Here is a 22,417-nt window from a genome sequence, read left to right as displayed (position 1 = left end):
GCTAAAATCACGCAGTCTGAACTAGGCATTACTTGGCTTAGACATGGCCCAGTTATGGCCCATTTTTGGCCCTTGTCGAGAAGCCAGACTTAGTCCAGTCATGTACTGTAATTCACTGTATGTGGGAGAGAAATTTTGCTATGTGGCAAAATACCCCAAAACTGGACAATCTAAAAATATGAAATCTTAGAAAGCACAAAAAGCTTAGGTCATATATGTGATGATGGTCATTACAGTTCAATACAGGTATGGGCAATGTTTTTCCTTATCTCCCAGTGTGGGATGGAAGAATTGCCCATTGTAGAGCATCGTGCATTCCAAAATGTGTCTTAAAAACATTTTATTGCTTTTTTTAAAACCATTCATTCATTTTCTTTTCCACTTAGTCCTTTTATTAATCAGGGGTCGCCACAGCGGAATGAACCGCCAACTTATCCAGCATCTGCTCTACGCAGCGGATGCCCGTCCAGCAGCTACACATCCAACCCAGGCATAGTGTTACGTCGGCCGAGAGGAGGCCCGGAGAAGGTGGAGCCGGCCGCAGCGACGACTGGGTTCGAGTCCGGGGAAGGGTGGTTCCGGAAATCAGTTAAGATGAAAAACAGAATCCAAAAAATAAAAGCGAATGAGTTCATGAAGGGGCGAGGTAGGGCGAAATCCGAAAATTCTGTAAAAATCGGATGAGGGCTTTTGCTTTTCTTTTCTGGACGGCTTTTGTAAATCGTTGCTTGGGTTTATGGAAGGAGTAGGAGGAGGGTGGCTGGGTCGGCCGATTGGCCAATTGGCTGATTGGCCGGTCGCCCAGTTGATCGTTCGGTCATTCAGTCGGAGAGACGGTCGCTCGACATCGGCCTCCGGCGCCTTTTCGATTTCGATACCTCTCGGGATGTATTTCGCAGCCTCCAGAAACGTTCGCGGGGCTACGTTTCCACAATGAGCCCAAATTGTACACATCTCTGGGAGACATCCATACACACAAAAACACACACACTATGGCCAATTTAGCTTACCCAATTAACCTGTAACACATGTCTTTAGGGGAAACCAGAGAAAACCCACGCCAACACTGTGAGAACATGCAAACTCCACACAGAAATGCCAACTGACTCAGCTGAGGCTCAAACCAGCGACCTTCTTGCTGTGAGGGGAATGTGCTACTTGCTGTGCCAGTTTCTTTTTAATTTGATCTCATGAATGGCAATGAACGTACACATTTCTTTCCTCCTCAACACAATACGAACCAAGACCACCAAACCACAAGTGTGAACACACACTAAATGCCATTAACAATTGTCTTTAGGCAAGCAGCATTACGTTACCTCGTACGAAGACTTTGACGGTGTTGCTGTTGTTGGAGAAGCCTGCAGTGGGGTGCCTCACAACCATGTAGGCGCAGTGCAGATAGATATCAGTGAGCTTCTTCATGGTCAGCGTGATCGAAATGGTGTTGGTGTTACTAACTTCACTCTTGACCTCCTGATTGTCCTCGTAGAAGAGAAACATCAGCGTGCCCGTCTCCTCTGCTGCGCTGCATGTGGCAATGATGTCTTCCCCCTCAGACACGATGTCAGACTTCACCTTCATCGTGGGCGTCTGAAGGCCTGCAGGGGGTTAAACACACTTTTTAACCACTTACCGCTCCCTAATAAGTCACATAAGCAACACAGTTTCAGGGTAGTACCCAAAATGCTATTTGCATTTGTTGATCCTGACCATTCATTAATATTCCTACAGCCTAGGGGGGTCACCACAGCGGAATGAACCGCCAACTATTCTGACATATGTTTCATGCAGCAGATGCCCTTCCAGCTGCAACCCAGTACTGGGAAACACCCATACACTCTCTCATTAACACACACACACTCATACACTATGGCCAATTTAGTTTACCCAATTCACCTGTACCGCATGTCTTTGGATTGTGGGGGAAACTGGAGCACCCGGAGGAAACCCACGCCAACATGGGGAAAACATGCAAACTCCACACAGAAATGCCAATTTTTCCAGCCGGGATTTTATAACCAAATTTTATTTTAAGTCAGTTTTTATCCATAAACGCAGTGTTTCTGCTCACCTGTGATGCGCAGTGTCTGCCTGTTACTTGTCTTGGCCTTGTCTTCAATGCGGACAGTGCATTCATACTGGCCTGAGTTGGAGACGCGGGCCGGAGAGAAGGTGCGCTCCACCACAGAGGCGCTGATGTTTTTGGAGTAGACCACCTGTCCGTTATGCAGGAAGCTGAAGGAGTGCGTGGGTGGACGGGACAGGCTGTGACTGACATCAGCCTCACAGCGCAGGATCAGATTAGTGCCACTGACCACTTCATTACCTGGATGAACAGTCAGCCTCACCTGATCGATGGTGATCGCTGAGCAGACAGAGAAACAGATATATATACAGTATAAATATATAAACAGCTGATAACTGATTATGAAGCATGTTTAGGATGCTGTTTCAGGACAGAGCCCTGAGCTCCCTGCTGAAAAATTCAGCTTATACCAGCGTTGGATGGTTGGCTGGTTTTAGCTGGTCGAGCCTGGTTTTAGAGGGGTTTTGGCCACTTCCAGGCTGGTTTCCAGCCATTTCAGCCTGGTTTTAGCTGGTCAGGCTGGGAGATGACAAGCCAAAACCAGCTATGTCTAGCTAAAACCAGGCTGGTCAAGCTGGTTTTAGATGGTTTTAGCTGGTCACTTTCCAGTCTGTCCAGCTAAACCAGATTGAAATGGCTGGAAACCAGCCTGGAAGTGGCCAAAACCCCTCTAAAACCAGGGTGGTTGACCAGCTAAAACCAGCCAACCTTCCTAGGCTGGTTTAAGCTGGACTTTTCAGCAGGGCTCATAAGATCCTCGAGCCAGGGGCTCCCTCCAGTCAGCAGGGTGAGAGGGGAGGTTAAGCTCTGTTAGGTCTTGAGAACCCCTTTGCTTATTTATGGCTGATGATGAATTAGGGATTGCTAAGGAGAGAAATACTGCTGACTAAGAGCTCATCTGTGATTTCAATTTAGTTTAGTCAATTCGCTTATGTTCACATGTTTTCAGACGGTGGGAGGCAACCAGCTAAACCCACATGAGCACGGAGAGAACATGCAAACTCCACACAGAAATGTTGACTGGCCTGGTAAGGACTTGAACCAGTGACATTCTTGGTGCGAGGCAACAGTGCTAACCACTGGACCACCGTGCTGCCCTATCAAGGAAAAGGGAGTAAGGGTGGAAGGGAGGATTCTTCAAGACGAAGATGACCAAGGTAAGTAACTCTGGTTGCTTATGGTGAATTTGGAATCATCTGATTGGTAAATCAATTGGTAGCTAATGCAGGACCAGCTGTGGTCAATCATAAGCACGTGATCCTCTCAAAATTTCTTTATAAATAAACTTCACATAAGAGAGAACAGCTGTTTTAAACATTCCACGAATCCAGGGTACGATATACAGGGGGGTTTGAAGCGGGATTGACTTCCCTAATTAATGTTTAAAGAACGTCTTTAAATTGTATATGTTAGTTTCATTCTGTTAGTTTTAAGGATATCCATAGCTAGTGTGCTCCAAAACAGTGACAAAATTCAGGTTTAGAAAATATCAAACTGATGTAGACGTCCAAAACTTGATAAACTATTTTTTCATGTCATCTCATACCACAGTTTCTTGTCAAATCTGACCAATCAAATGCTCTCTAGTGTCTGACATGCCCCGCCCCCTTCTTCTCATTTGCTGCACTTGAGCTCAACTGCGTTCACTGGCAGAGCTGTGATGAAAATCAAACGCTATTGGCTGTTCATTTTAGAGGGAAGGAGCTACTCCATGCCCCGCCCTCTTTTCAGCGTCAATTGATGTTACGTAATACATCGAATAAAAAAAGGCTCTTTTTAAATTGCTTCACAGGACCTATTAGTGCATTTTATAGCATTAATATGAAATGATTTGCTTTTTAAAAAATATTTTAAGTGCATATTCAGTTCAATCAAGTGCACTTCTTAATCACAAGCTTAATGACAGAACCTGAAACATTTGCTGCAGTTCACTGAAAAGTCATCCTTTCTGGCTCGTCTGAAGAGTGAGGGTTTTTGTATGTTGACTTAAAACAACATATAGTTGAATTATTAGCCCTCCTGAATTATTAGCCCCTTTTGTATTTATTCGGAAAGACGATTTCTAAAAACATTTCTAAACAAAATTAACTCATTTCCAACTGATTTCTTTTACCTTTGCCATGATGACAGCATGTAATATTTCACTGGAAATTATTCAAGATACTAGTATTCAGCTTAAAGTGACATTTAAAGCCTAAAACTGGGTTAATTAGGCAGGTTAGGGTAATTAGACAAGTTTTCGTGTAACAGTGGTTTGTTCTGTAGACAATCCAACACAAATAAGGGGGCTAATAATTTTGAAATTAAAATAGTTTAGTTTTAATCTGCTTTTAGTCTAGCTGAAATAAAACAAATAAGACTTAATTGTAGGAAATTACATTAAAAAAAGGAAATTAAATATATTGTAGGAAATACCGTGAACAATTCCTGAATCTGTTCAACATCATTTGGGAAATATTTAAAAATGAAAAATTCAGAGGACTAACTTTGACTTCAACTCTATGTAAGCTTCTTCTGAAAGTCTTAAAGCAGGCCACAGTGAGCGGCGCTCAGAACAGAAGGAAGCGGAAGGAAGGAAATCACATGAACAAACACAAAACACGATTCCCCCAGGAGCCCGTACAGACCGACAAACAGGAGCACTAGACATGACATACTTCGCCTAAACTGTTGAGACAGCGCAGTGTTTGCGGGCTGAAATCCACATCACTGATCTTGTTTGAGCCTCCAATTAAATGCAGACTAAACATCTTCTGCTAGCTTCCTTTGAGCGGCTAAACTATGCGCAGCAAAGATCAAAGCACGAAAGTGCATCTTGAATTGAGAAGAGCTGCACGAATTCTGCATGAACCTGCAGGAACTTTTTTAAATAGAGATCACGATTCTGAAAAATAAAAGATCAACAGAGAGAAAAATCAACAGATTTAACTCTTGTGTGCTGTTGGAGATGTTTTCATCCATTGTCTTAATTAAGTCTTAATTTGCCCTACTGAAAAAAACAGCCTAAACCAGCCTAGGCTGGTTGGCTGGTTTTAGCTGGTCGACCAGACTGGTTTTAGAGGGGTTTTGGCAACTTCCAGGCTGGTTTCCAGCCATTTCCAGCCTGGTCTTAGCTGGTCAGGCTGGGAGATGACCAGCTAAAACCAGCTTGACCAGCCTAGCCAGGCTGGGAGCCCAGCCAAAACCAGCTATGTCCAGCTTAATCCAGGCTGGTCAAGCTGGTTTTAGCTGGATTTAGCTGGTCATTTTCCAGCCTGACCAGCTAAGACCAGGCTGGAAACCAGCCTGGAAATGGCCAAAACCCCTCTAAAACCAGCCTGGTCGACCAGCTAAAACCAGCCAACTAGGCTGGTTTAAGCTGGATTTTTAAGCAGGGTGGCCACAACTTTTCCTTTGTGTTTCAGCAAATTGAATGATTTTTGGTGACAAATCTTATTTAAACACAAATTTTGGGGAAATGCTTTGAAAATTTGAAAAAACTCAAGAATATACACTCTGGGCAAATTGACTACCCTTTTGTTATGTTCAGGGTTGTTTTTACCCCATTGACTTCCATCCAATCTACTTATCGTATCTAAAGCATTAATAGTGCCAACTGATGATTAACAGTAAATATGACACTTTTAAACATCTTCCCAATAGTGAAAAACACCAAAAATCAAGAATGCATAATCATATCAACACAAGCTCATTCTGAAAATGTAGTATATACATTTCTGGACACCGCAAAATATGTAGCCAGAGGTACGTTTGGCTGCATTTCATTTTTTAAACGAACGCTATGGGCCGCTATGACACTGTTCCATGTCACGCTTGCCAGCTGACCGCTTACTTTCACGTGGATGGCTTTCCAGCTGTAACCAGTTTGTCCCTTTAGCTCACCATGTACGTCAGTAGACTTGATGGGGGTATGAGCGTGTTGTTAACATTATAGTATTAATTAGTAAAGACATGTTTCTAAAATAATTAGCATGTTGCTAGCATAATTCTGGTGTGAACTAGCATGTTGCTAGCATAATTCTAGCAAGAATTAGTGTTACAAGAATATATTTCTAGTATCAGCATGTATGCTAGCATGATTATAGAGTAAATTAGCATGTTGTTAGCATGATTCTAGCATGAATTAGCATGTTGTTAGCATGCATGATTATAGTATTAATAAGCATGTTAACATGATTCTAGTATGAATCGATATGTTACAAGCATGTTTCTAAAATGAGTTAGCATTTTGCTAGCATGTTTTTTATATGAATTAGCATGTTATTAATTTTTCTACATAGTTTTCGGAAAACTGAAAATTGGATCAGTTAGAAAAGATAGAGTAACCTGAGACAGATTGGTATCTGGCAGGTCTGACATGAGGTTAAACGACATAGCTTGAAGGATTTAGGGGAGATAGATAGATATTCCCTGCTGAAAAATCCAGCTTAAACCAGCCTAGGCTGGTTGGCTGGTTTTAGCTGGTCAACCAGGCTGGTTTAAGAGGGGTTTTGGCCACTTCCAAGCTGGTTTCCAGCCATTTCCAGCCTGGTCTTAGCTTGTCAGGCTGGAAAATGACCAGCTAAATCCAGCTAAAACCAGCTTGACCAGCCTAGCCAGGCTGGGAGCCCAGCCAAAACCAGCTATGTCCAGCTTAAAACAGGTTGGTCAAGCTGGTTTTACCTGGATGTAGCTGGTTATTTTCCAGCCTGACCAGCTAAGACCAGGCTGGAAATGGCTGGAAACCAGCCTGGAAGTGGCCAAAACCCCTCTTAAACCATCCTGGTCGACCAGCTAAAACCAGCCAACCAGCCTAGGCTGGTTTAAGCTGGATTTTCTAGCAGGGTTATTATCTCAGAAGACAATAATAAGTTTATTATGTTAGAATATGTTAGTATGCTGGCTTTCTTAAGTCACCATAATTTATTATGAATGAGCCGCCAACTATTCCAGCATATGCCAGCAGCAGATGCCCTTCCAGCTGCAACCCAGCACTGGGAAACACCCATACACACTTATTCACACATACACAATCATATACTACAGCCAGTTTAGTTCATTCAATTCCCCTATAACACATGTCTTTGGACTATGGGGGAAACCAAAGCACCCGGAGGAAACCCATGCAAACACAGGGAGAACATGCAAACTCCACACTGAAACACCACCCGGCTCAGAAAGGACTCAAACTAGCGACCTTTTGCTGTGAGGTGACAGTGCTAACCACTGAGCCACCATGTCGCCATCACCACCATAATTATTTCGTAATAATTCAACAACTCGTTGTCAATCATTCCTCACAAACCATCCAGACCTCACTAATTTTCAAACCCAAAGTTACGAACATGCTCTGAAAACTCCTCCTCAAGTCTTAACCCTCTTCAAAATGATCCAGACACCGTTTTAACAGCAAATTTTTTTTGTTGTTTTATCTTGAAGTTTGGTGATTTTTCCTACAATGAGCTTAACATTAGAAAGAATGAATCATTTCCTACTTTGCAATTTTCATGAAGGCTGAACACATTTAGGATACAACGGTTGTCCTTCAGGCCAGTTTTGACCCGCCAGCTATGCAGCCATTATTACACCACAAAAACACACACAATAGGAATCTGCTGCTTTAGCTAGTTTGAATGAGGTTGTTTCTTCATCCAAAATAGATTTGAGAATTGAAATTGTATTTAGCTTCTTTTTTTTTTGTACAATATATTTATTACTTTTTTCAATTTGCATATTACAACAGATTACACAAATACAGAACAATAATCATGAAGGCACAGCAAACTTTTTACCCCCATTCTCCCTCCCAACAACCCAATACCCTTAAAATTAAACAAATAAAATAAATAACAATAAATAAGTAAATAAATAAAATAAAAATAAATAAACAAATAAATAAATATAATAAAAAAAGAAAAAAGGGGGATATGTTTAAATCAGTTTAGACCATGATACTTCCCATATTCCTAAGCCTGTTCTAGTTGTAGTAGACTGTCCACATTTACATTGCACTTTAGAAAGTTATTAAAAGGTCTCCAGATATCTTCAAACACATTTTGTTTCTTTTTGATAATGTATGTGATCTTTTCCATTGACATATGCGATGCCATTTCTTTAATGCACTTTCCTATTCTAGGTTTATTTATATTTTTCCAATTAAGGTGTTTAGCTTCTTTATTTTAAATGTTTAGTGACATTTTTAACCCAAAAGGGAAGTTGAAGTCTGAATTATTCGCCAAATATTTACCAAATGATGTTTAGCAGAGCAAGGGAATTATCACAGAATTTCCTATAATATTTTTTCTTCTGGAGAAAGTCTTATTTGTTTTATTTCGGCTAGAATAAAAGCAGTTTTTTAATATTTTTAAATCTCTTTTAAGGTTAATATTATCATCCCCCTTCAGCAATGTGTTTTCAATAGTCAGAACACGCCACTGTCATACTATAGCTGCGTCCCAAATGCCACACTATAGACCTTTTTCTTGGAACGCAAAATTACCCATTATGCTTTGCGTGTATGCGCAAGGAGAATGCGAAGAACTTCCGGTCGGCAGCTGATGCATGTAAACAGTCACATTTGGGCAGCTTTGAAACGATAGTTTTAATCTGTTTTACCTGCTTTTATCCTCTTTGAACTAATACTGTTGTCCATCAGCAGCATCTCCTGGACTGATCATTTAAAGAAATGAGATCTAATAGGATGGAAAACAGCTGCTGTGAGGCGTTTTCCCCTCGTTGTCAGACGGCATCTTCAGCAGTTTAAATGAAGCCTCGTCATCGCTAAAGTCAACATTTTCTCTTTATTTCAAATGTATAACCAGCCCAAACACATGTAGTTCAGCAAAATGTTTGACACACACACGTAGCCTGTACTGTGCCACTGACACACTGATTTAATAACTGTGACAAAGTGAAAATATAGGCTAGTGTCATTTGGAAATGACAGAAAAACACAAACCGTGGTGAAAACAACACATGAAATAAAACACAAACGGCTCGCGATTAGAATGAACAGCAAATCAGCAGCAGAGGATCAATAACAGACTTTTATTGCTCATTTTTGTAAATTGCACGACTTTCATACCTGTCAAGTTTCATGCCAGTACTCTGGTTTGCTCTCTCTCTCTCTCTCTCTCTCTCTCTCTGTGTGTACACACACTGCATTTCTGACGGCAGACACGTGAACTAGGAGAACGTTTTTCTCGTATTTCTGACGCGCTTGAACCACATGTGACCGATTATAACGGCTTTAACAGACACATTTCTAAGTTGTGTGTCACAAAAACACTCTGTTATCCATTAAAAACGTTATTGAAACCCATTTTCGGAGCGCAAATTACCAGTTGTACACGCTGTAAACGGAAGTTTTTGGCATTCTACCGGAAGACGCTGGTCACTATGGCGCCCTCCATGCAGCAGCCATGAAAAAGGTCTATACACTATGCACTCATGCACTATGTACTAAATGGCACACTAATGTTTTTTTACTAAGCGGAAATTCAAACCGTTTCGCTGATGACATTTGACGGTCGCCAAATCAGTGAAATAAACGACCGAATTATCAAATAATACCTGCCGTGGGTATAACCTCATTCACTATCGGGAGGCGCTATAATCACTCTCATAGGAGAATTTTGCTTTCACCACCCAAAATAAATGAAGTTATCCAACATGTGCGTCCGATAGCTCCGCCCCTTCCGCTACGTAAGCAAACCTGCGGTCGTTGAGTGCGTGAAGTGTCCATCATTACACACTTCATTTTAGCGGCTGAATGAGTGCATCATCCGGGTAATTAAAGTGCACTTATTATCTTTAGAGTTTTCAATGTGGACACACTACTTACACTATTTATACTACAAAATGGCGTAGAATAGTGCATAAGTATGCGATTTGGGACAGGGCTAATGACTTGCCTAATTACCCTAACTTTAATTAACCTAGTTAAGCCTTTAAACATCACTTTAAGCTGAATACTATATTATCTAATCAAATATGATGTGTTGCCATCATGGCGAAGATCAAATAAATCAGGTATAAGAAACAAGTTATTACATACACAAGGATTAAAATCTAAACTTTCCCTTTTCCCAGTTACATAAATCAAGCGTTCAGGTGTTAGTCTGCGAGAAGTAAAAATAACCTTCTTGTCCCGAAACTGTCCAGCTAAAGCAATTGAACGGTGGTCTTACCTGCCCGCGTGCCGAGCGCTTGCCCTGCAGGAGGGGAAGCAGAAAACAGAGGGATGAAGACACTGAACAGATAATAAACGGTGTGAACTGCAAAAGTGTGTATCCTTACACAGTCCGGCCAGGCCGAGCCACAGCAGACCCGCTCTCATCCTCACAGGTGAACGTGACGCAGATTCTGAACGCTCGCTGAACACACACGCGGATACGCCTTTCTTTGTGTAAAGGGGCATCAGGAAACGCGTTTCTTCCTCAGGATGTGTGCATTTTTGAAAAGCCAGGCCCTTGGAAAAAATCACCGCTGTGTTTATGGTGGGACTTCAATAAGGGCTCTTCTTTTAATGCAGTGATATAAAAAGTAGGCCCACACGAAATCTTTTCAGCTCATCATTGAATATTAAAACAAATATTCACTATGTGTGTTCAATAATTCAATATATATACATAGATGTCAACGTTGGGATGTGAAAATAAGGGAAATGCCCGCCATAAAAAGTGAAGGGTCACTTTAAAAGTGCACACATCTAACGATGAAAGCATTCGATTGCTTTTCTAACGTTTTATACTCATTGAGGACAAAATTAGTTGTGTTTGAATAAAAAAAAAACTCACCAAGATCAACATCTTTAGATGTTATTATTGTTAATTTTGTGTATATTTATATTTATTTATATTTTATTATGTCAATATTTATTTATGATCTTCATTGGCTCCCGGTTGCATACCGGATTAAATTCAAAATTCTCCTCCTTGCATTTAGATCCTTAAATAACCTTGCACCCTCCTATCTCTGCAACATGCTTGTCCCCTACACCCCAACTCGCTCTTTACGGTCTGCTGACTCTGGCCTTCTTGCTGTCCCTCGGTATCGCCTCTCTTCAATGGGGGGCAGATCATTTAGTGTTATTGCACCCAAACTCTGGAACTCTCTACCACACTCACTTCGCTCTGCTAATAATATCTCTGAATTCAAATCCTTACTTAAGACTCACTTATTTTCTGAATGCTTTGCATCTGATCTACCAAACTGACCACTTCATCTGATCCACCACTATCCTGCTCATATTTCTCTTAGGTCTTGTTTGTGTTATTCAAGTTTGTTATATTTGTCCTCATGTATGTTTGTTTATCTTTTTGTTGCATTCCCTGTAAAGTGTCCTTGAGCTCTGGAAAGGCGCTATATAAATAAAAATTATTATTATTATTATTATTATATTTCTGTTCAAACACGTGTAGCAGAGGCCAGCGAGTAAGTGCGGAAGGTCGCCGGTTCGCTACCAGCTCTGCCAATTTTATATTTATTTCAAAGTGTTTTCATGCCTAAATTAAACGAAAGCACAGAACAGAACTTACATTCAAGAGCAAGGGGCAGCCCCTGCTGGTTCTGTGGTATGGGTTGCATATAGGGAGGGTCGGCCCTTTAATATTTATTGTGTTGAAGAAAAGGAATTTATTTTTTTATTACTTTTGTGTTTTTATTAGGAAAATGTTTAGACTAACAACAGATTAATCAATCTTTTCCATTGTATTACAAAACATCTTGACCAGACAAACTTCCTCTTTTTTACTGTGCTGCATACTTTTTTGGAGAACTGCTGACTGGTGGAAAAAGCAGAATAAGAATAAATTTAGGTTTGTTTCACACTGCTGTCTAGACATGTCACATGATGCTTGTAATAGTGTGAAATATATTAAAGATGCATGTGATTGTTCAGTTCTGGTATGCAGAGAAGGGTTGCAGAAAGAGAAAGTAATGACTTGGGGTTACAAAGGGCCAAGGGACTGCAGAATGACAAAGAAGTGATGTTAAACCAAAACTCCACCTGTTAATATCAGTTGTGTGTATATGCTGGAGTCAGGAAATGTATGTTAGTTGTAAACCTCTTGAATGTAATTCTTGTATTGCATTGGGGTAATGTAACCCAGAGCTCTGTCATCGAAGTATTCATTTGTATCTAATAAATTACTAATATTTTTGGCATTGAAGAAAACCCTCTCCAGACCTTTTCGTATTGAACACGCATGGAATTGGCATGATATTCCACCCTTCAGAGAAAATTCTAGAGGAAAAATATGGGAAAATATCTTTACAGGAGGATAGTTAACCTAATTTTGGTAAAAAAATAAATAAATAAATGAATGAAAAATAAAAATAAAACAAAAAAAATCAGAAAAATTTAATTAATTTTTTATTTAAAAGTGAAAAAATTAATATATATATTTTTTTTAATTTTTCAGATTTTTTATTCTATATATATATATATATATATATATATATATATATATATATATATATATATATATATATATATATATATTTTTTTTTTTTTTTTAATTATTTAAAAAAAAATAAAAATATATTATTATTTTTGTGGCGCAGTAGGTAGTGCTGTCGCCTCACAGCAAGAAGGTCGCTGGTTCGAGCCTCGGCTGGGTCAGTTGGCATTTCTGTGCGGAGTTTGCATGTTCTCCCTGCGTTTGCGTGGGTTTCCTCCGGGTGCTCCAGTTTCCCCCACAGTCCAAACACTGTCCATAGCGTATGAGTGTAAATGAGTGTGTGTGGATGTTTCCCAGACATGGGTTGCAGCTGGAAGAGCATCAGCTGTGTAAAAACGTGCTGGATAAGTAGGCGGTTCATTCCGCTGAGGCGACCCCTGGATTAATAAAGGGATTGAGCCGAAAATAAAATGAATGAATGAATTAAACTGCCGAACAAACATAGTTATTTTGACGGACAAATATACACTGCTCAAACAGTAAAGGGAACGCTTAGAACAACACAACGTTCCCTTCATTTTCTGAGCAGTATATATTATAATGTTTGGGAATTTGATTTTAATTTTAAATGAAACCCAAGTCAATTATTTGCCCGACTAACTTCCTGAAAATCCAGTCAGCGTACTGCTTTGATAACATACATTACTGTACACCCCCTTAAAATTCCAAACCCATCTCTGGTCATCCACATATAAGTCCTCTATAAGGTTGACCAAGACAATACAAGCACATTAGACACATGATAGAAAGTCTACGAGTTCATAAAATCAATAAAATCTGCGTTCTGAATGTTATTTTCTTCATGTACGTTTGGTTGCAGTATCAGCGTTAGACCACTGGATGTCGCTGCAGCTTAACAAAGATAATACACACTGCAGAGAAAACCTGAACACACACAGCTCATGCAGAGACAAGGTTTGTGTTTACTTTAAATCAGTATACCGCTTCATTTCTTCATTATCAAAACCAAAATTGAGGGAAAAAAAGCAAGTTCTGTCTCTAAACTCTAAACAAACCCAGCAACCCTTCAAAACAAGCTGTGCTGCGTCAGATGAGAGAATTAATTGCGGCTGTCTGATTCAGTGTATCGTTTTAAAAAGCCTCTGTTTATGGCGGTTTTCCCTCTCTCTGGCCTGGGGGAAGTCTTGAATTAACAGTGCTTAATGATTCATGCTGTGTGTTTGAGCCTAATGGAGCGTCTACCTTGCTAGCAGCACACAGATGAGAGAATTAGCAATGCACTAGCACACAGTGTTCAACACAGGACGTCTTGCTGCCCTCAGTGAGCATTATAACTAAGTCAACACCAATACCCCCTTACGAAAATCAATCATGGTTTTATTGCAGTAACTGTAGTTAAACTGTGGTTTTTGTAGTACAATCATAGTAATTACGAAATTAACTATAGTTACTATGACATTTGAGGTAAAAACCATAGCAACTACAAAATGAGGTACAGTTTTACTATGGTGTTTGAAGTAAAACCTTAGTAACTACAAAATGAGGTACAGTTTTACTATGGTGTTTGAAGTAAAACCTTAGTAACTACAAAATGAGGTACAGTTTTACTATGGTGTTTGAAGTAAAATCTTAGTAACTACAAAATGAGGTACAGTTTTACTATGGTGTTTGAAGTAAAACCATAGTAACTACAAAATGAGGTACAGTTTTACTATGGTGTTTGAAGTAAAACCATAGTAACTACAAAATGATGTACAGTTTTACTATGGTGTTTGAAGTAAAACGATAGTAACTACAAAATGAGGTACAGTTTTACTATGGTGTTTGAAGTAAAACCTTGGTAACTACAAAATGAGGTACAGTTTTACTATGGTGTTTGAAGTAAAACCATAGTAACTACAAAATGAGGTACAGTTTTACTATGGTGTTTGAAGTAAAACCTTAGTAACTACAAAATGAGGTACAGTTTTACTATGGTGTTTGAAGTAAAACCATAGTAACTACAAAATGAGGTACAGTTTTACTATGGTGTTTGAAGTAAAAACCTTAGTAACTACAAAATGAGGTACAGTTTTACTATGGTGTTTGAAGTAAAAACCTTAGTAACTACAAAATGAGGTACAGTTTTACTATGGTGTTTGAAGTAAAACCATAGTAACTACAAAATGAGGTACAGTTTTACTATGGTGTTTGAAGTAAAACCTTAGTAACTACAAAACGAGGTACAGTTTTAGTATGGTGTTTGAAGTAAAACCATAGCAACTACTAAATTAACTATAGTTTTACTATGGTGTTTGAAGTAAATCCTTAGTAACTACAAAATGAGGTACAGTTTTACTATGGTGTTTGAAGTAAAACCATAGTAACTACAAAATGAGGTACAGTTTTACTATGGTGTTTGAAGTAAAACCATAGTAACTACAAAATGAGGTACAGTTTTACTATGGTGTTTGAAGTAAAACCATAGTAACTACGAAATGAGGTACAGTTTTACTATGGTGTTTGAAGTAAAACATTAGTAACTACGAAATGAGGTACAGTTTTACTATGGTGTTTGAAGTAAAATCGTAGTAACTACAAAATGAGGTACAGTTTTACTATGGTGTTTGAAGTAAAACTATAGTAACTACAAAATGAGGTACAGTTTTACTATGGTGTTTGAAGTAAATCCTTAGTAACTACAAAATGAGGTACAGTTTTACTATGGTGTTTGAAGTAAAACCTTAGTAACTACAAAATGAGATACAGTTTTACTATGGTGTTTGAAGTAAATCCTTAGTAACTACAAAATGAGGTACAGTTTTACTATGGTGTTTGAAGTAAAACCATAGTAACAACAAAATGAGGTACAGTTTTACTATGGTGTTTGAAGTAAAACCTTAGTAACTACAAAACGAGGTACAGTTTTACTATGGTGTTTGAAGTAAAACCTTAGTAACTACAAAATGAGGTACAGTTTTACTATGGTGTTTGAAGTAAAACCATAGTAACTACAAAATGAGGTACAGTTTTACTATGGTGTTTGAAGTAAAACCATAGCAACTACAAAATGAGGTACAGTTTTACTATGGTGTTTGAAGTAAAACCATAGCAACTACAAAATGAGGTACAGTTTTACTATGGCGTTTGAAGTAAAACCATAGTAACTACAAAATGAGGTACAGTTTTACTATGGTGTTTGAAGTAAAACCATAGTAACTACAAAATGAAGTACAGTTTTACTATGGTGTTTGAAGTAAAACCATAGTAACTACAAAATGAGGTACAGTTTTACTATGGCGTTTGAAGTAAAACCATAGTAACTACAAAATGAGGTACAGTTTTACTATGGTGTTTGAAGTAAAACCATAGTAACTACAAAATGAAGTACAGTTTTACTATGGCGTTTGAAGTAAAACCATAGTAACTACAAAATTTTACAGTTTTACAATTGCTTTTTAATTAAAACCTAACCCTAAAGTTAAGCACGGTTTTACTACATCATTTTAAGTAAATCCATAGTAACTACAACATGAACAATGGTTTTACTAGTACATTTGAAGTCAAACCATAGCAACTTTAAAATGAACTATTGTTTTACTACGGTGTTTAAAGAAAAACCATAGTAATTACAAATTAAATCTAAAGTTTTACGATGGTGTTTGGAGTAAAATCATAGTAACTTTAAAATGAACCATGGTTTAATTAAATGGAAATTTCACAGAGTTTACTCATCGTTTACTCATCCTCAAGTGGTTACACACCTTTATTACCTTTAACACAAACAAAATTTAGAAGATATTGACTAGATATAAAATATTGACTTCCATAGTAGGAAAAAAATGCCATGGAAGTCAATGGATACCAACATTCTTTAAAGATATTGTATTTTGAGTGAAAGCAAATAGTGAGTCAGTGATAACGGAATAACATTTTTTTTGGGTGAACTATACATCATTTTTTAATTCAACAACCAAAAGAATTTATATGTGCAAAGAAAACAAATCTTAAATAGTATACAAATGTGTAATAAAATGAAATGATGCAGGGCAAAAGTATCGAACACATGAAGAAAGGGAGGTGTAGAAAGGCAGTGAAAGCCCAGACAGCCGCTGAAATCTCTCAGTAGTTCTTCAGCAAGCCTCTGCCCTTCATCAGTGTAAATGAAGATCAGCTGCTTCAGTCCAACATCTACATTAGCAGGAGGATGAAGATGAAACCAGGGTGGACATTTCAGCAAGACAATGATCCAAAACACAGCCAAGGAAACTCTCAGATGCTTTCAGAGAAAGAAAATCAAGCTGTAGAATGGCCCAGCCCATCTCCTGATCCGAATCCAATAGAAAATACAAATTAAAGCTCAGATTTGATCGACGAGAAACACAGAACCGTCAAGATTTTGACACACAAGTCTGAGAAACTCACACCTGAGCAATGCATGTGACTTCATTCTCCATATGAGAGGCGTCTTAAAGCTGCCAGCCCCCCCCCCCCCCCCCCCCCCCCCCCAAAAAAAAACCCCTTTTATTTAAAGTATCAAACACATTTCAGTAGTTAACCAAGATTTGTTTTTTTTAATTTTTATGTTTGTATTGTTTGGGTTCAAACCTGGTTCAATTCCATGTTAACAGCTTCTTTGGAAATATTATTCCCTGGAAAAAATGACGTGTTAAATACTTATTTCCCTCACTGTATTAAACGTAAAATAATTTTCATGATCAGTGGAAGTGTCTTATATATTCCAGCATTGGCGGATGATGCTAAGTGACGAAGTTTGCATTATCACTCTCTCTCTCTGTCTCTCTGAGCCTTATTCAGTAGATAGATAAACACACTCAAGCAAACATGTGAACCCGTTGACACTCTCACGCTGAGAATAACACTCCACGGACACCCTTACAAATGGGAAGCAAATAGAAAGGCCTGTGATCAAAGAGGCCTGCCGGAATAAAGCTGGAAAAGAGGAGGAATCTGCAGAGAGATGAGGAGGGAGAATAATTGGCTGCTTATTTCTAAGCAGTCTGCTGTATCCCTGCCTTCCTCTCTGCGTGAGTCTGTGGCAGATTCAAGAGACAGCTCAGTTTAAAGCTCATTCCCACAATGCTCTGCACTGACCGCTTGGTGATCAGACTGCTTTTCTGTACATAATAAAAAAAAAAGAATAATTAAAAAGAAGCGGAGAAATAAAAAGAGGTAATTGTTGACGCTGATGTCATGATGTTTTTCTGTTGCTGTTGTTTGATGACTTTTATTGTGTTTAGCTTCCTGTGTCTGTTTGTAGTCCATTTGTAGTTCCGTGTAGTTGTGGAAATTATACAAAACCATTTGAACATTATATGTACAGTTGAAGTCAAAATTATTCGCCCTCCTGTGAATTTCTTTATTCTTTTTAAAATATTTTCCAAATGATGTTTAACAGATAATGAATTTAATTAATTAATTTTCTTGTCGGCTTAGTACCTTTATTAATCTGGGGTCGCCACAGCAGAATGAACCGCCAACTTATCCAGCAAGTTTTTACGCAGCGGATGCCCTTCCAGCCGCAACCCATCTCTGGGAAACATCCACACACACACACACACTCATACACTACGGACAATTTAGCCTACCCAATTCACCTGTACAGCATGTGTTTGGACTGTGGGGGAAACCGGAGAACCCGGAGGAAACCCACGTGAACGCAAGAAGAACATGCAAACTCCACACAGAAACACCAACTGAGCCGAGGATCGAACCAGCGACCCAGTAACTTTCTTGCTGTGAGGGGAACGTGCTACCCACTGCACCACTGCCCGATAATTTATATTTATTATTATGAATTTATTTCACAGTATTTCTTACAATATTTTTTCTTCTGGAGAAAGTCTTAGGCCCAATCCCAATTCTACCCTTTAGCCCAGAGGTGGCCAACCCTGTTCCTGGAGAGCCACCTTCCTGCAGATTTCAGTTGCAGCCCATATAAAACACACCTGCCTGTAATTATCACGTGGTGTTCAGGTCCTAATTAATTAGTTCAGGTGTGTTTGATATGGGTAGCAACTGAAATCTGCAGGAAGATGGCTCTCAAGGAACAGGGTTGGCCACCCCTGCTTTAGCCCTTCCTCTTACCTGTAAAGGGGTAGGGGTGTCCCAATTCTCTTTAGCTTGAAGTTGTAAGGCTAATGCTGTGTTCACACCAGACGCGGAACGCGCGGATAAATCGCGCTATTCGCGTGTAAAATGCCGCGTGAACTTTTGAGTTTACTCGCTTCATTCGCGTTTGAAATCCCGCTTCATTCACGTGTCAAATTCACTTCAGAACAGGTGCGGATTCGCGTGATGGGCAGGGCTTCTGTCTGCCTGATGACTCTATCTTCATAGCTAAAGGGCTAACATGGATTTTATTAAGAAAATAACAAGTTTATGTGCTTTATGAAGGCTGAAAAACAGCGTTGATACGTTTAGGGTCGTGTCTGAGTCCACTACATCCTTTCAGAGGTGCATCCAGCTCTGAGCTCATAAACTCCTCCAGAAACTGAACCTGGATGACGGAGACTTTCAGCGGTGCTTCTGACTGAGCCAAGCCCAGTTTGATGACTTGTTGTCAGTGTCTGCTGGAGGATTTCCCCCGGGACACCATCAACAGGTTCTACGTCACAATCACGCCCCCACAAGAGCAAGCTTCTGATTGGTTAACGCGGCGCGAATGTCCGCTGAAGTTCAGATTTTCGAACTTTCGAAAATTCGTTCATCTTGATGAACGAGACTCAAAGATCCGAGTCAGTAAAATGATCCGAACTTCCCATCACTAATCCCTAAGCCCAGCCCTCACAGGAAACTGAATTTTTACCTTCTGAAAAATAAACTCATTCTGTATTATTTATGAGCCTTTTGAAAAATGGGAACATGGGCAATGTTCTCATAAATCACCTTCTTCTTGTAATGCCTGTGTCATCATACACTTATTACATTATGTATACGAGTTGGTGTTCTGATGTCACAAACATACAAATGCAAACACACATTACACACACATTAAGCAGAGTGATCCTCTCCAGGACACTAAAACTCTAAAGCAGGGGTCACCAAACTTGTTCCTGGAGGGCCGGTGTCCTGCAGATTTTAGCTCCAACCCTAATCAAACACACCTGAACAAGCTAATCAAGGTTTTACTAGGTATACTTGATACATCCAGGCAGGTGTGTTGAAGCAAGTTGGAGCTAAAGCCTGCAGGGACACCGGCCCTCCAAGACCGAGATTGGTGACCCCTGCTCTAAAGCATAGTTACAATGTATCTAACGTATTCTGTATTGTATGTACATGCTTGTACGTACAATTGCTTTTGAGAGTTTCCTTCTTCTGAACAAATTCAGAAGGCAGCTTCATTGCAGGCTAGATGTGACATTCGATAAATACAAACAAACAAACATGACCAATAGATTCGCCCCTTAGGTGTCATTTTGTTTATAAATGTTTTTTTTGTTAATATTTTACCATTTTAATGCCATTCAGATAATTTAAACTGTAGTAAGCAAATATTCCCTTAGTTATTAGCAAAGCTCTCTCTGCTTTGCTATACATGATTAAATGTGACTCAGAGGTCTGTCTGAAATCAGTTTTATGAGGTGCCTTCCATAAATGCTGCATGAGCTTTCAAACACAGACAATGACACTTCCTCCCTCCAAAAACTAAATCTTACATCCATCTCTATTCGCCAATTCCCCAGAGATCGGTGTAACTTTTTTAGAAACTTTAAAAGTTGTCTGTCGCACCCCCGGTCAGTTCAGTTCTCTTCTAGGGTCACATATCTACACTCTCCCCCATGGGAAAGGCCGGATTCTGGCTGCTCTATCCTGACAATCACAACTCTTTGCCAACCATATCATCAACCGATCTCAGTGAAACATGCTCACATCCGACACATCCTCATCAAGAATCTCTGATGCTTGCATATATCAGGACTCTTGCTGAAATGACATAGAGAGAGAAACAATGCAGGTATTTCAACCCAATTATTTGATGGTTTTGGTTATGTTACTGATGTAGACGCCAATCTGCACTCTTCTCTCTCTCTCTTTGCATCATGTTTAATAGACACACCAAGCAATAAAGGTACATAATCTGTTACTATTACCTTTTCAAAAGCCACACTTTTTCTTGTTCAGGTGGACATTTGTACCTTTAAGGTACGGTACACATTTGTACTTAACTAGTGTTGCCAGATGTACAATAATTATCGTATTTGTACGATAATTTCGACCTCTGTACATTGTACGATCAATAATAAAAAAAAATCCTATAATGTACGATAATTTCAGAATTTTTTGGCATTTAAAAGTAATTTCATTGTAATCTTATCGGGCTACTTATTGATCTAGCTGTATCTTTTCTGTACTGTCTGAGTTGAAGGTGGAGTTAGGCACGTTTTCTATCTCATCTTACGTTGCCTCTTCTCAACCAATCAACGTGGAGAATGGCTCTCTCTCACGAGTTAACGCTCCTGCTTTGCGTGCCCGTGGTTAGGTCAGTAGTTTTCAGTTTAAAGTCGATCTTTTAAGCAATAATGTTAAAACAATTAGTGCTGTAAAGGAAGGTGTGAAGGACAGGAACGTTTTCCCTTGATGTTCTCGTTTTTCCCCATTCAAATGCATCTCGTGAACGTGTTTTTTTTCCAAAGTTAATCTCATCAAAACAAAGCATGTACACCTCAGAGTGTGTTAAAAGTTCGGGAGGGTGCACTGCTTTGAAGCCAACCGGCACTATTTTGTGGTCCATGACGACATCCAATTTGTAAAGCAAAATAAATCCCTCAACATCTGGCAACATGCAACATTCGATGACAGCAACTCAGAGGTGGAGTTTGAACCTTCCCGCTAAGGTATGCCTAGTTTTATAACGTATTGTGGTAATTTGCACATTGTGTCAAAACGCTATGTGTCTAAATAATAGCTGTATACTCTCCGTTTGACTCGTGTATGATAATTTTCCTCCAGATACGATAATTTTGAGGTTCTAGTACGATACTTTGACATTTCCAATCTGGCAACACTGTTTATGGGTATTAACAGTGTTGAGGGAAGTTACTTTTGAAAAGTAATGCATTACAATATTGAGTTACTCTCCAAAAAAGTAACTAGTTGTGCTACTTTTTCCTACCTGGCTGAGGCATGGTCTCTTTCAAAACTTGCAGGGATTTTTAAGTTCCTTTATTAAGATTCTTTTCTATGTGCTGTATAATTGTTACGTAATGTAACGTGTATGGACATACACCCAAAATCCTTCACAATCATGAGGGGGTCTCCCCACACCACCACCAGTGTGCAGCATCTACTTGGAGGATGCGACGGCAGCCACAAGACAACGGCGCCAGTGCGCTCACCACACACCAGCTATAGGTGGAGTGGAGAGACAGTGATGCTGCGTTCACACCAGACGCGGAGTGATTTACATGTTAAGTCAATGCAAATGCACGAATAGACTTCCTGTGGCGCGATATGCGCGAGGTGAATTGAGTGTTTTGCGCGTTTGACGAGCTTAACGAGTGTTTCGCGCGAATCTCTCGAGTTCGAAAATCTGAACTTCAGCTGACATTCGCGCCGCGTTAACCAATCAGAAGCTTGCTCTTGTGAGGTCATGATTGTGAAGTAAAACCTGTTGATGGTGTCCCGGGGGAAATCCTCCAAGTCATCAAACTGAGCTTGGCTCAGTCAGAAGCACCGTTGAAAGCCTCCGTCATCCAGATTCAGTTTCTGGAGGAGTTTATGAGCTCACAGAGCTGGATGCACCTCTGAAAGCATGTAGTGGACTCAGACACGGTCCTAAACGTATCGACGCTGTTTTTCAGCCTTCATAAAGCACATAAACACTGTTATTGTCTTCATAAAATCCATGTTAGCCATTTAGCAACGAAGCTACAGTCACCGGGAAGACAGAAGCCCGGCCCATCACGCGAATCCGCGTCTGTTC

At 39.6% G+C, this 22,417-nt stretch overlaps 1 protein-coding gene across 3 annotated transcripts in view; it reads right to left on the bottom strand.

The window, feature by feature from the left end:
• The window catches only part of pecam1a (platelet and endothelial cell adhesion molecule 1a), a 35,115-nt gene extending 24,681 nt beyond the window's left edge, over nt 1–10,434 (bottom strand). For all 3 annotated transcript variants that reach the window (XM_005164273.6, XM_021471101.3, NM_001113799.1), the window contains 4 exon segments: nt 10,367–10,434; nt 10,258–10,281; nt 2,075–2,368; nt 1,320–1,601 (listed from right to left, as the gene is read on the bottom strand). In XM_005164273.6, the coding sequence (XP_005164330.2) occupies nt 1,320–1,601; nt 2,075–2,368; nt 10,258–10,281; nt 10,367–10,406 (640 nt within the window). In that variant the 5' untranslated portion in view covers nt 10,407–10,434.
• Between the last annotated feature and the right edge of the window lie 11,983 nt (nt 10,435–22,417).

Source organism: Danio rerio, chromosome 3, assembly GCF_049306965.1.
Source record: "Danio rerio strain Tuebingen ecotype United States chromosome 3, GRCz12tu, whole genome shotgun sequence".
In the NCBI taxonomy this organism is placed as follows: Eukaryota; Metazoa; Chordata; class Actinopteri; order Cypriniformes; family Danionidae; genus Danio; species Danio rerio.
Note: the sequence above shows the minus strand (reverse complement) of the source record. Positions and strands in the feature narration are given on the sequence as shown.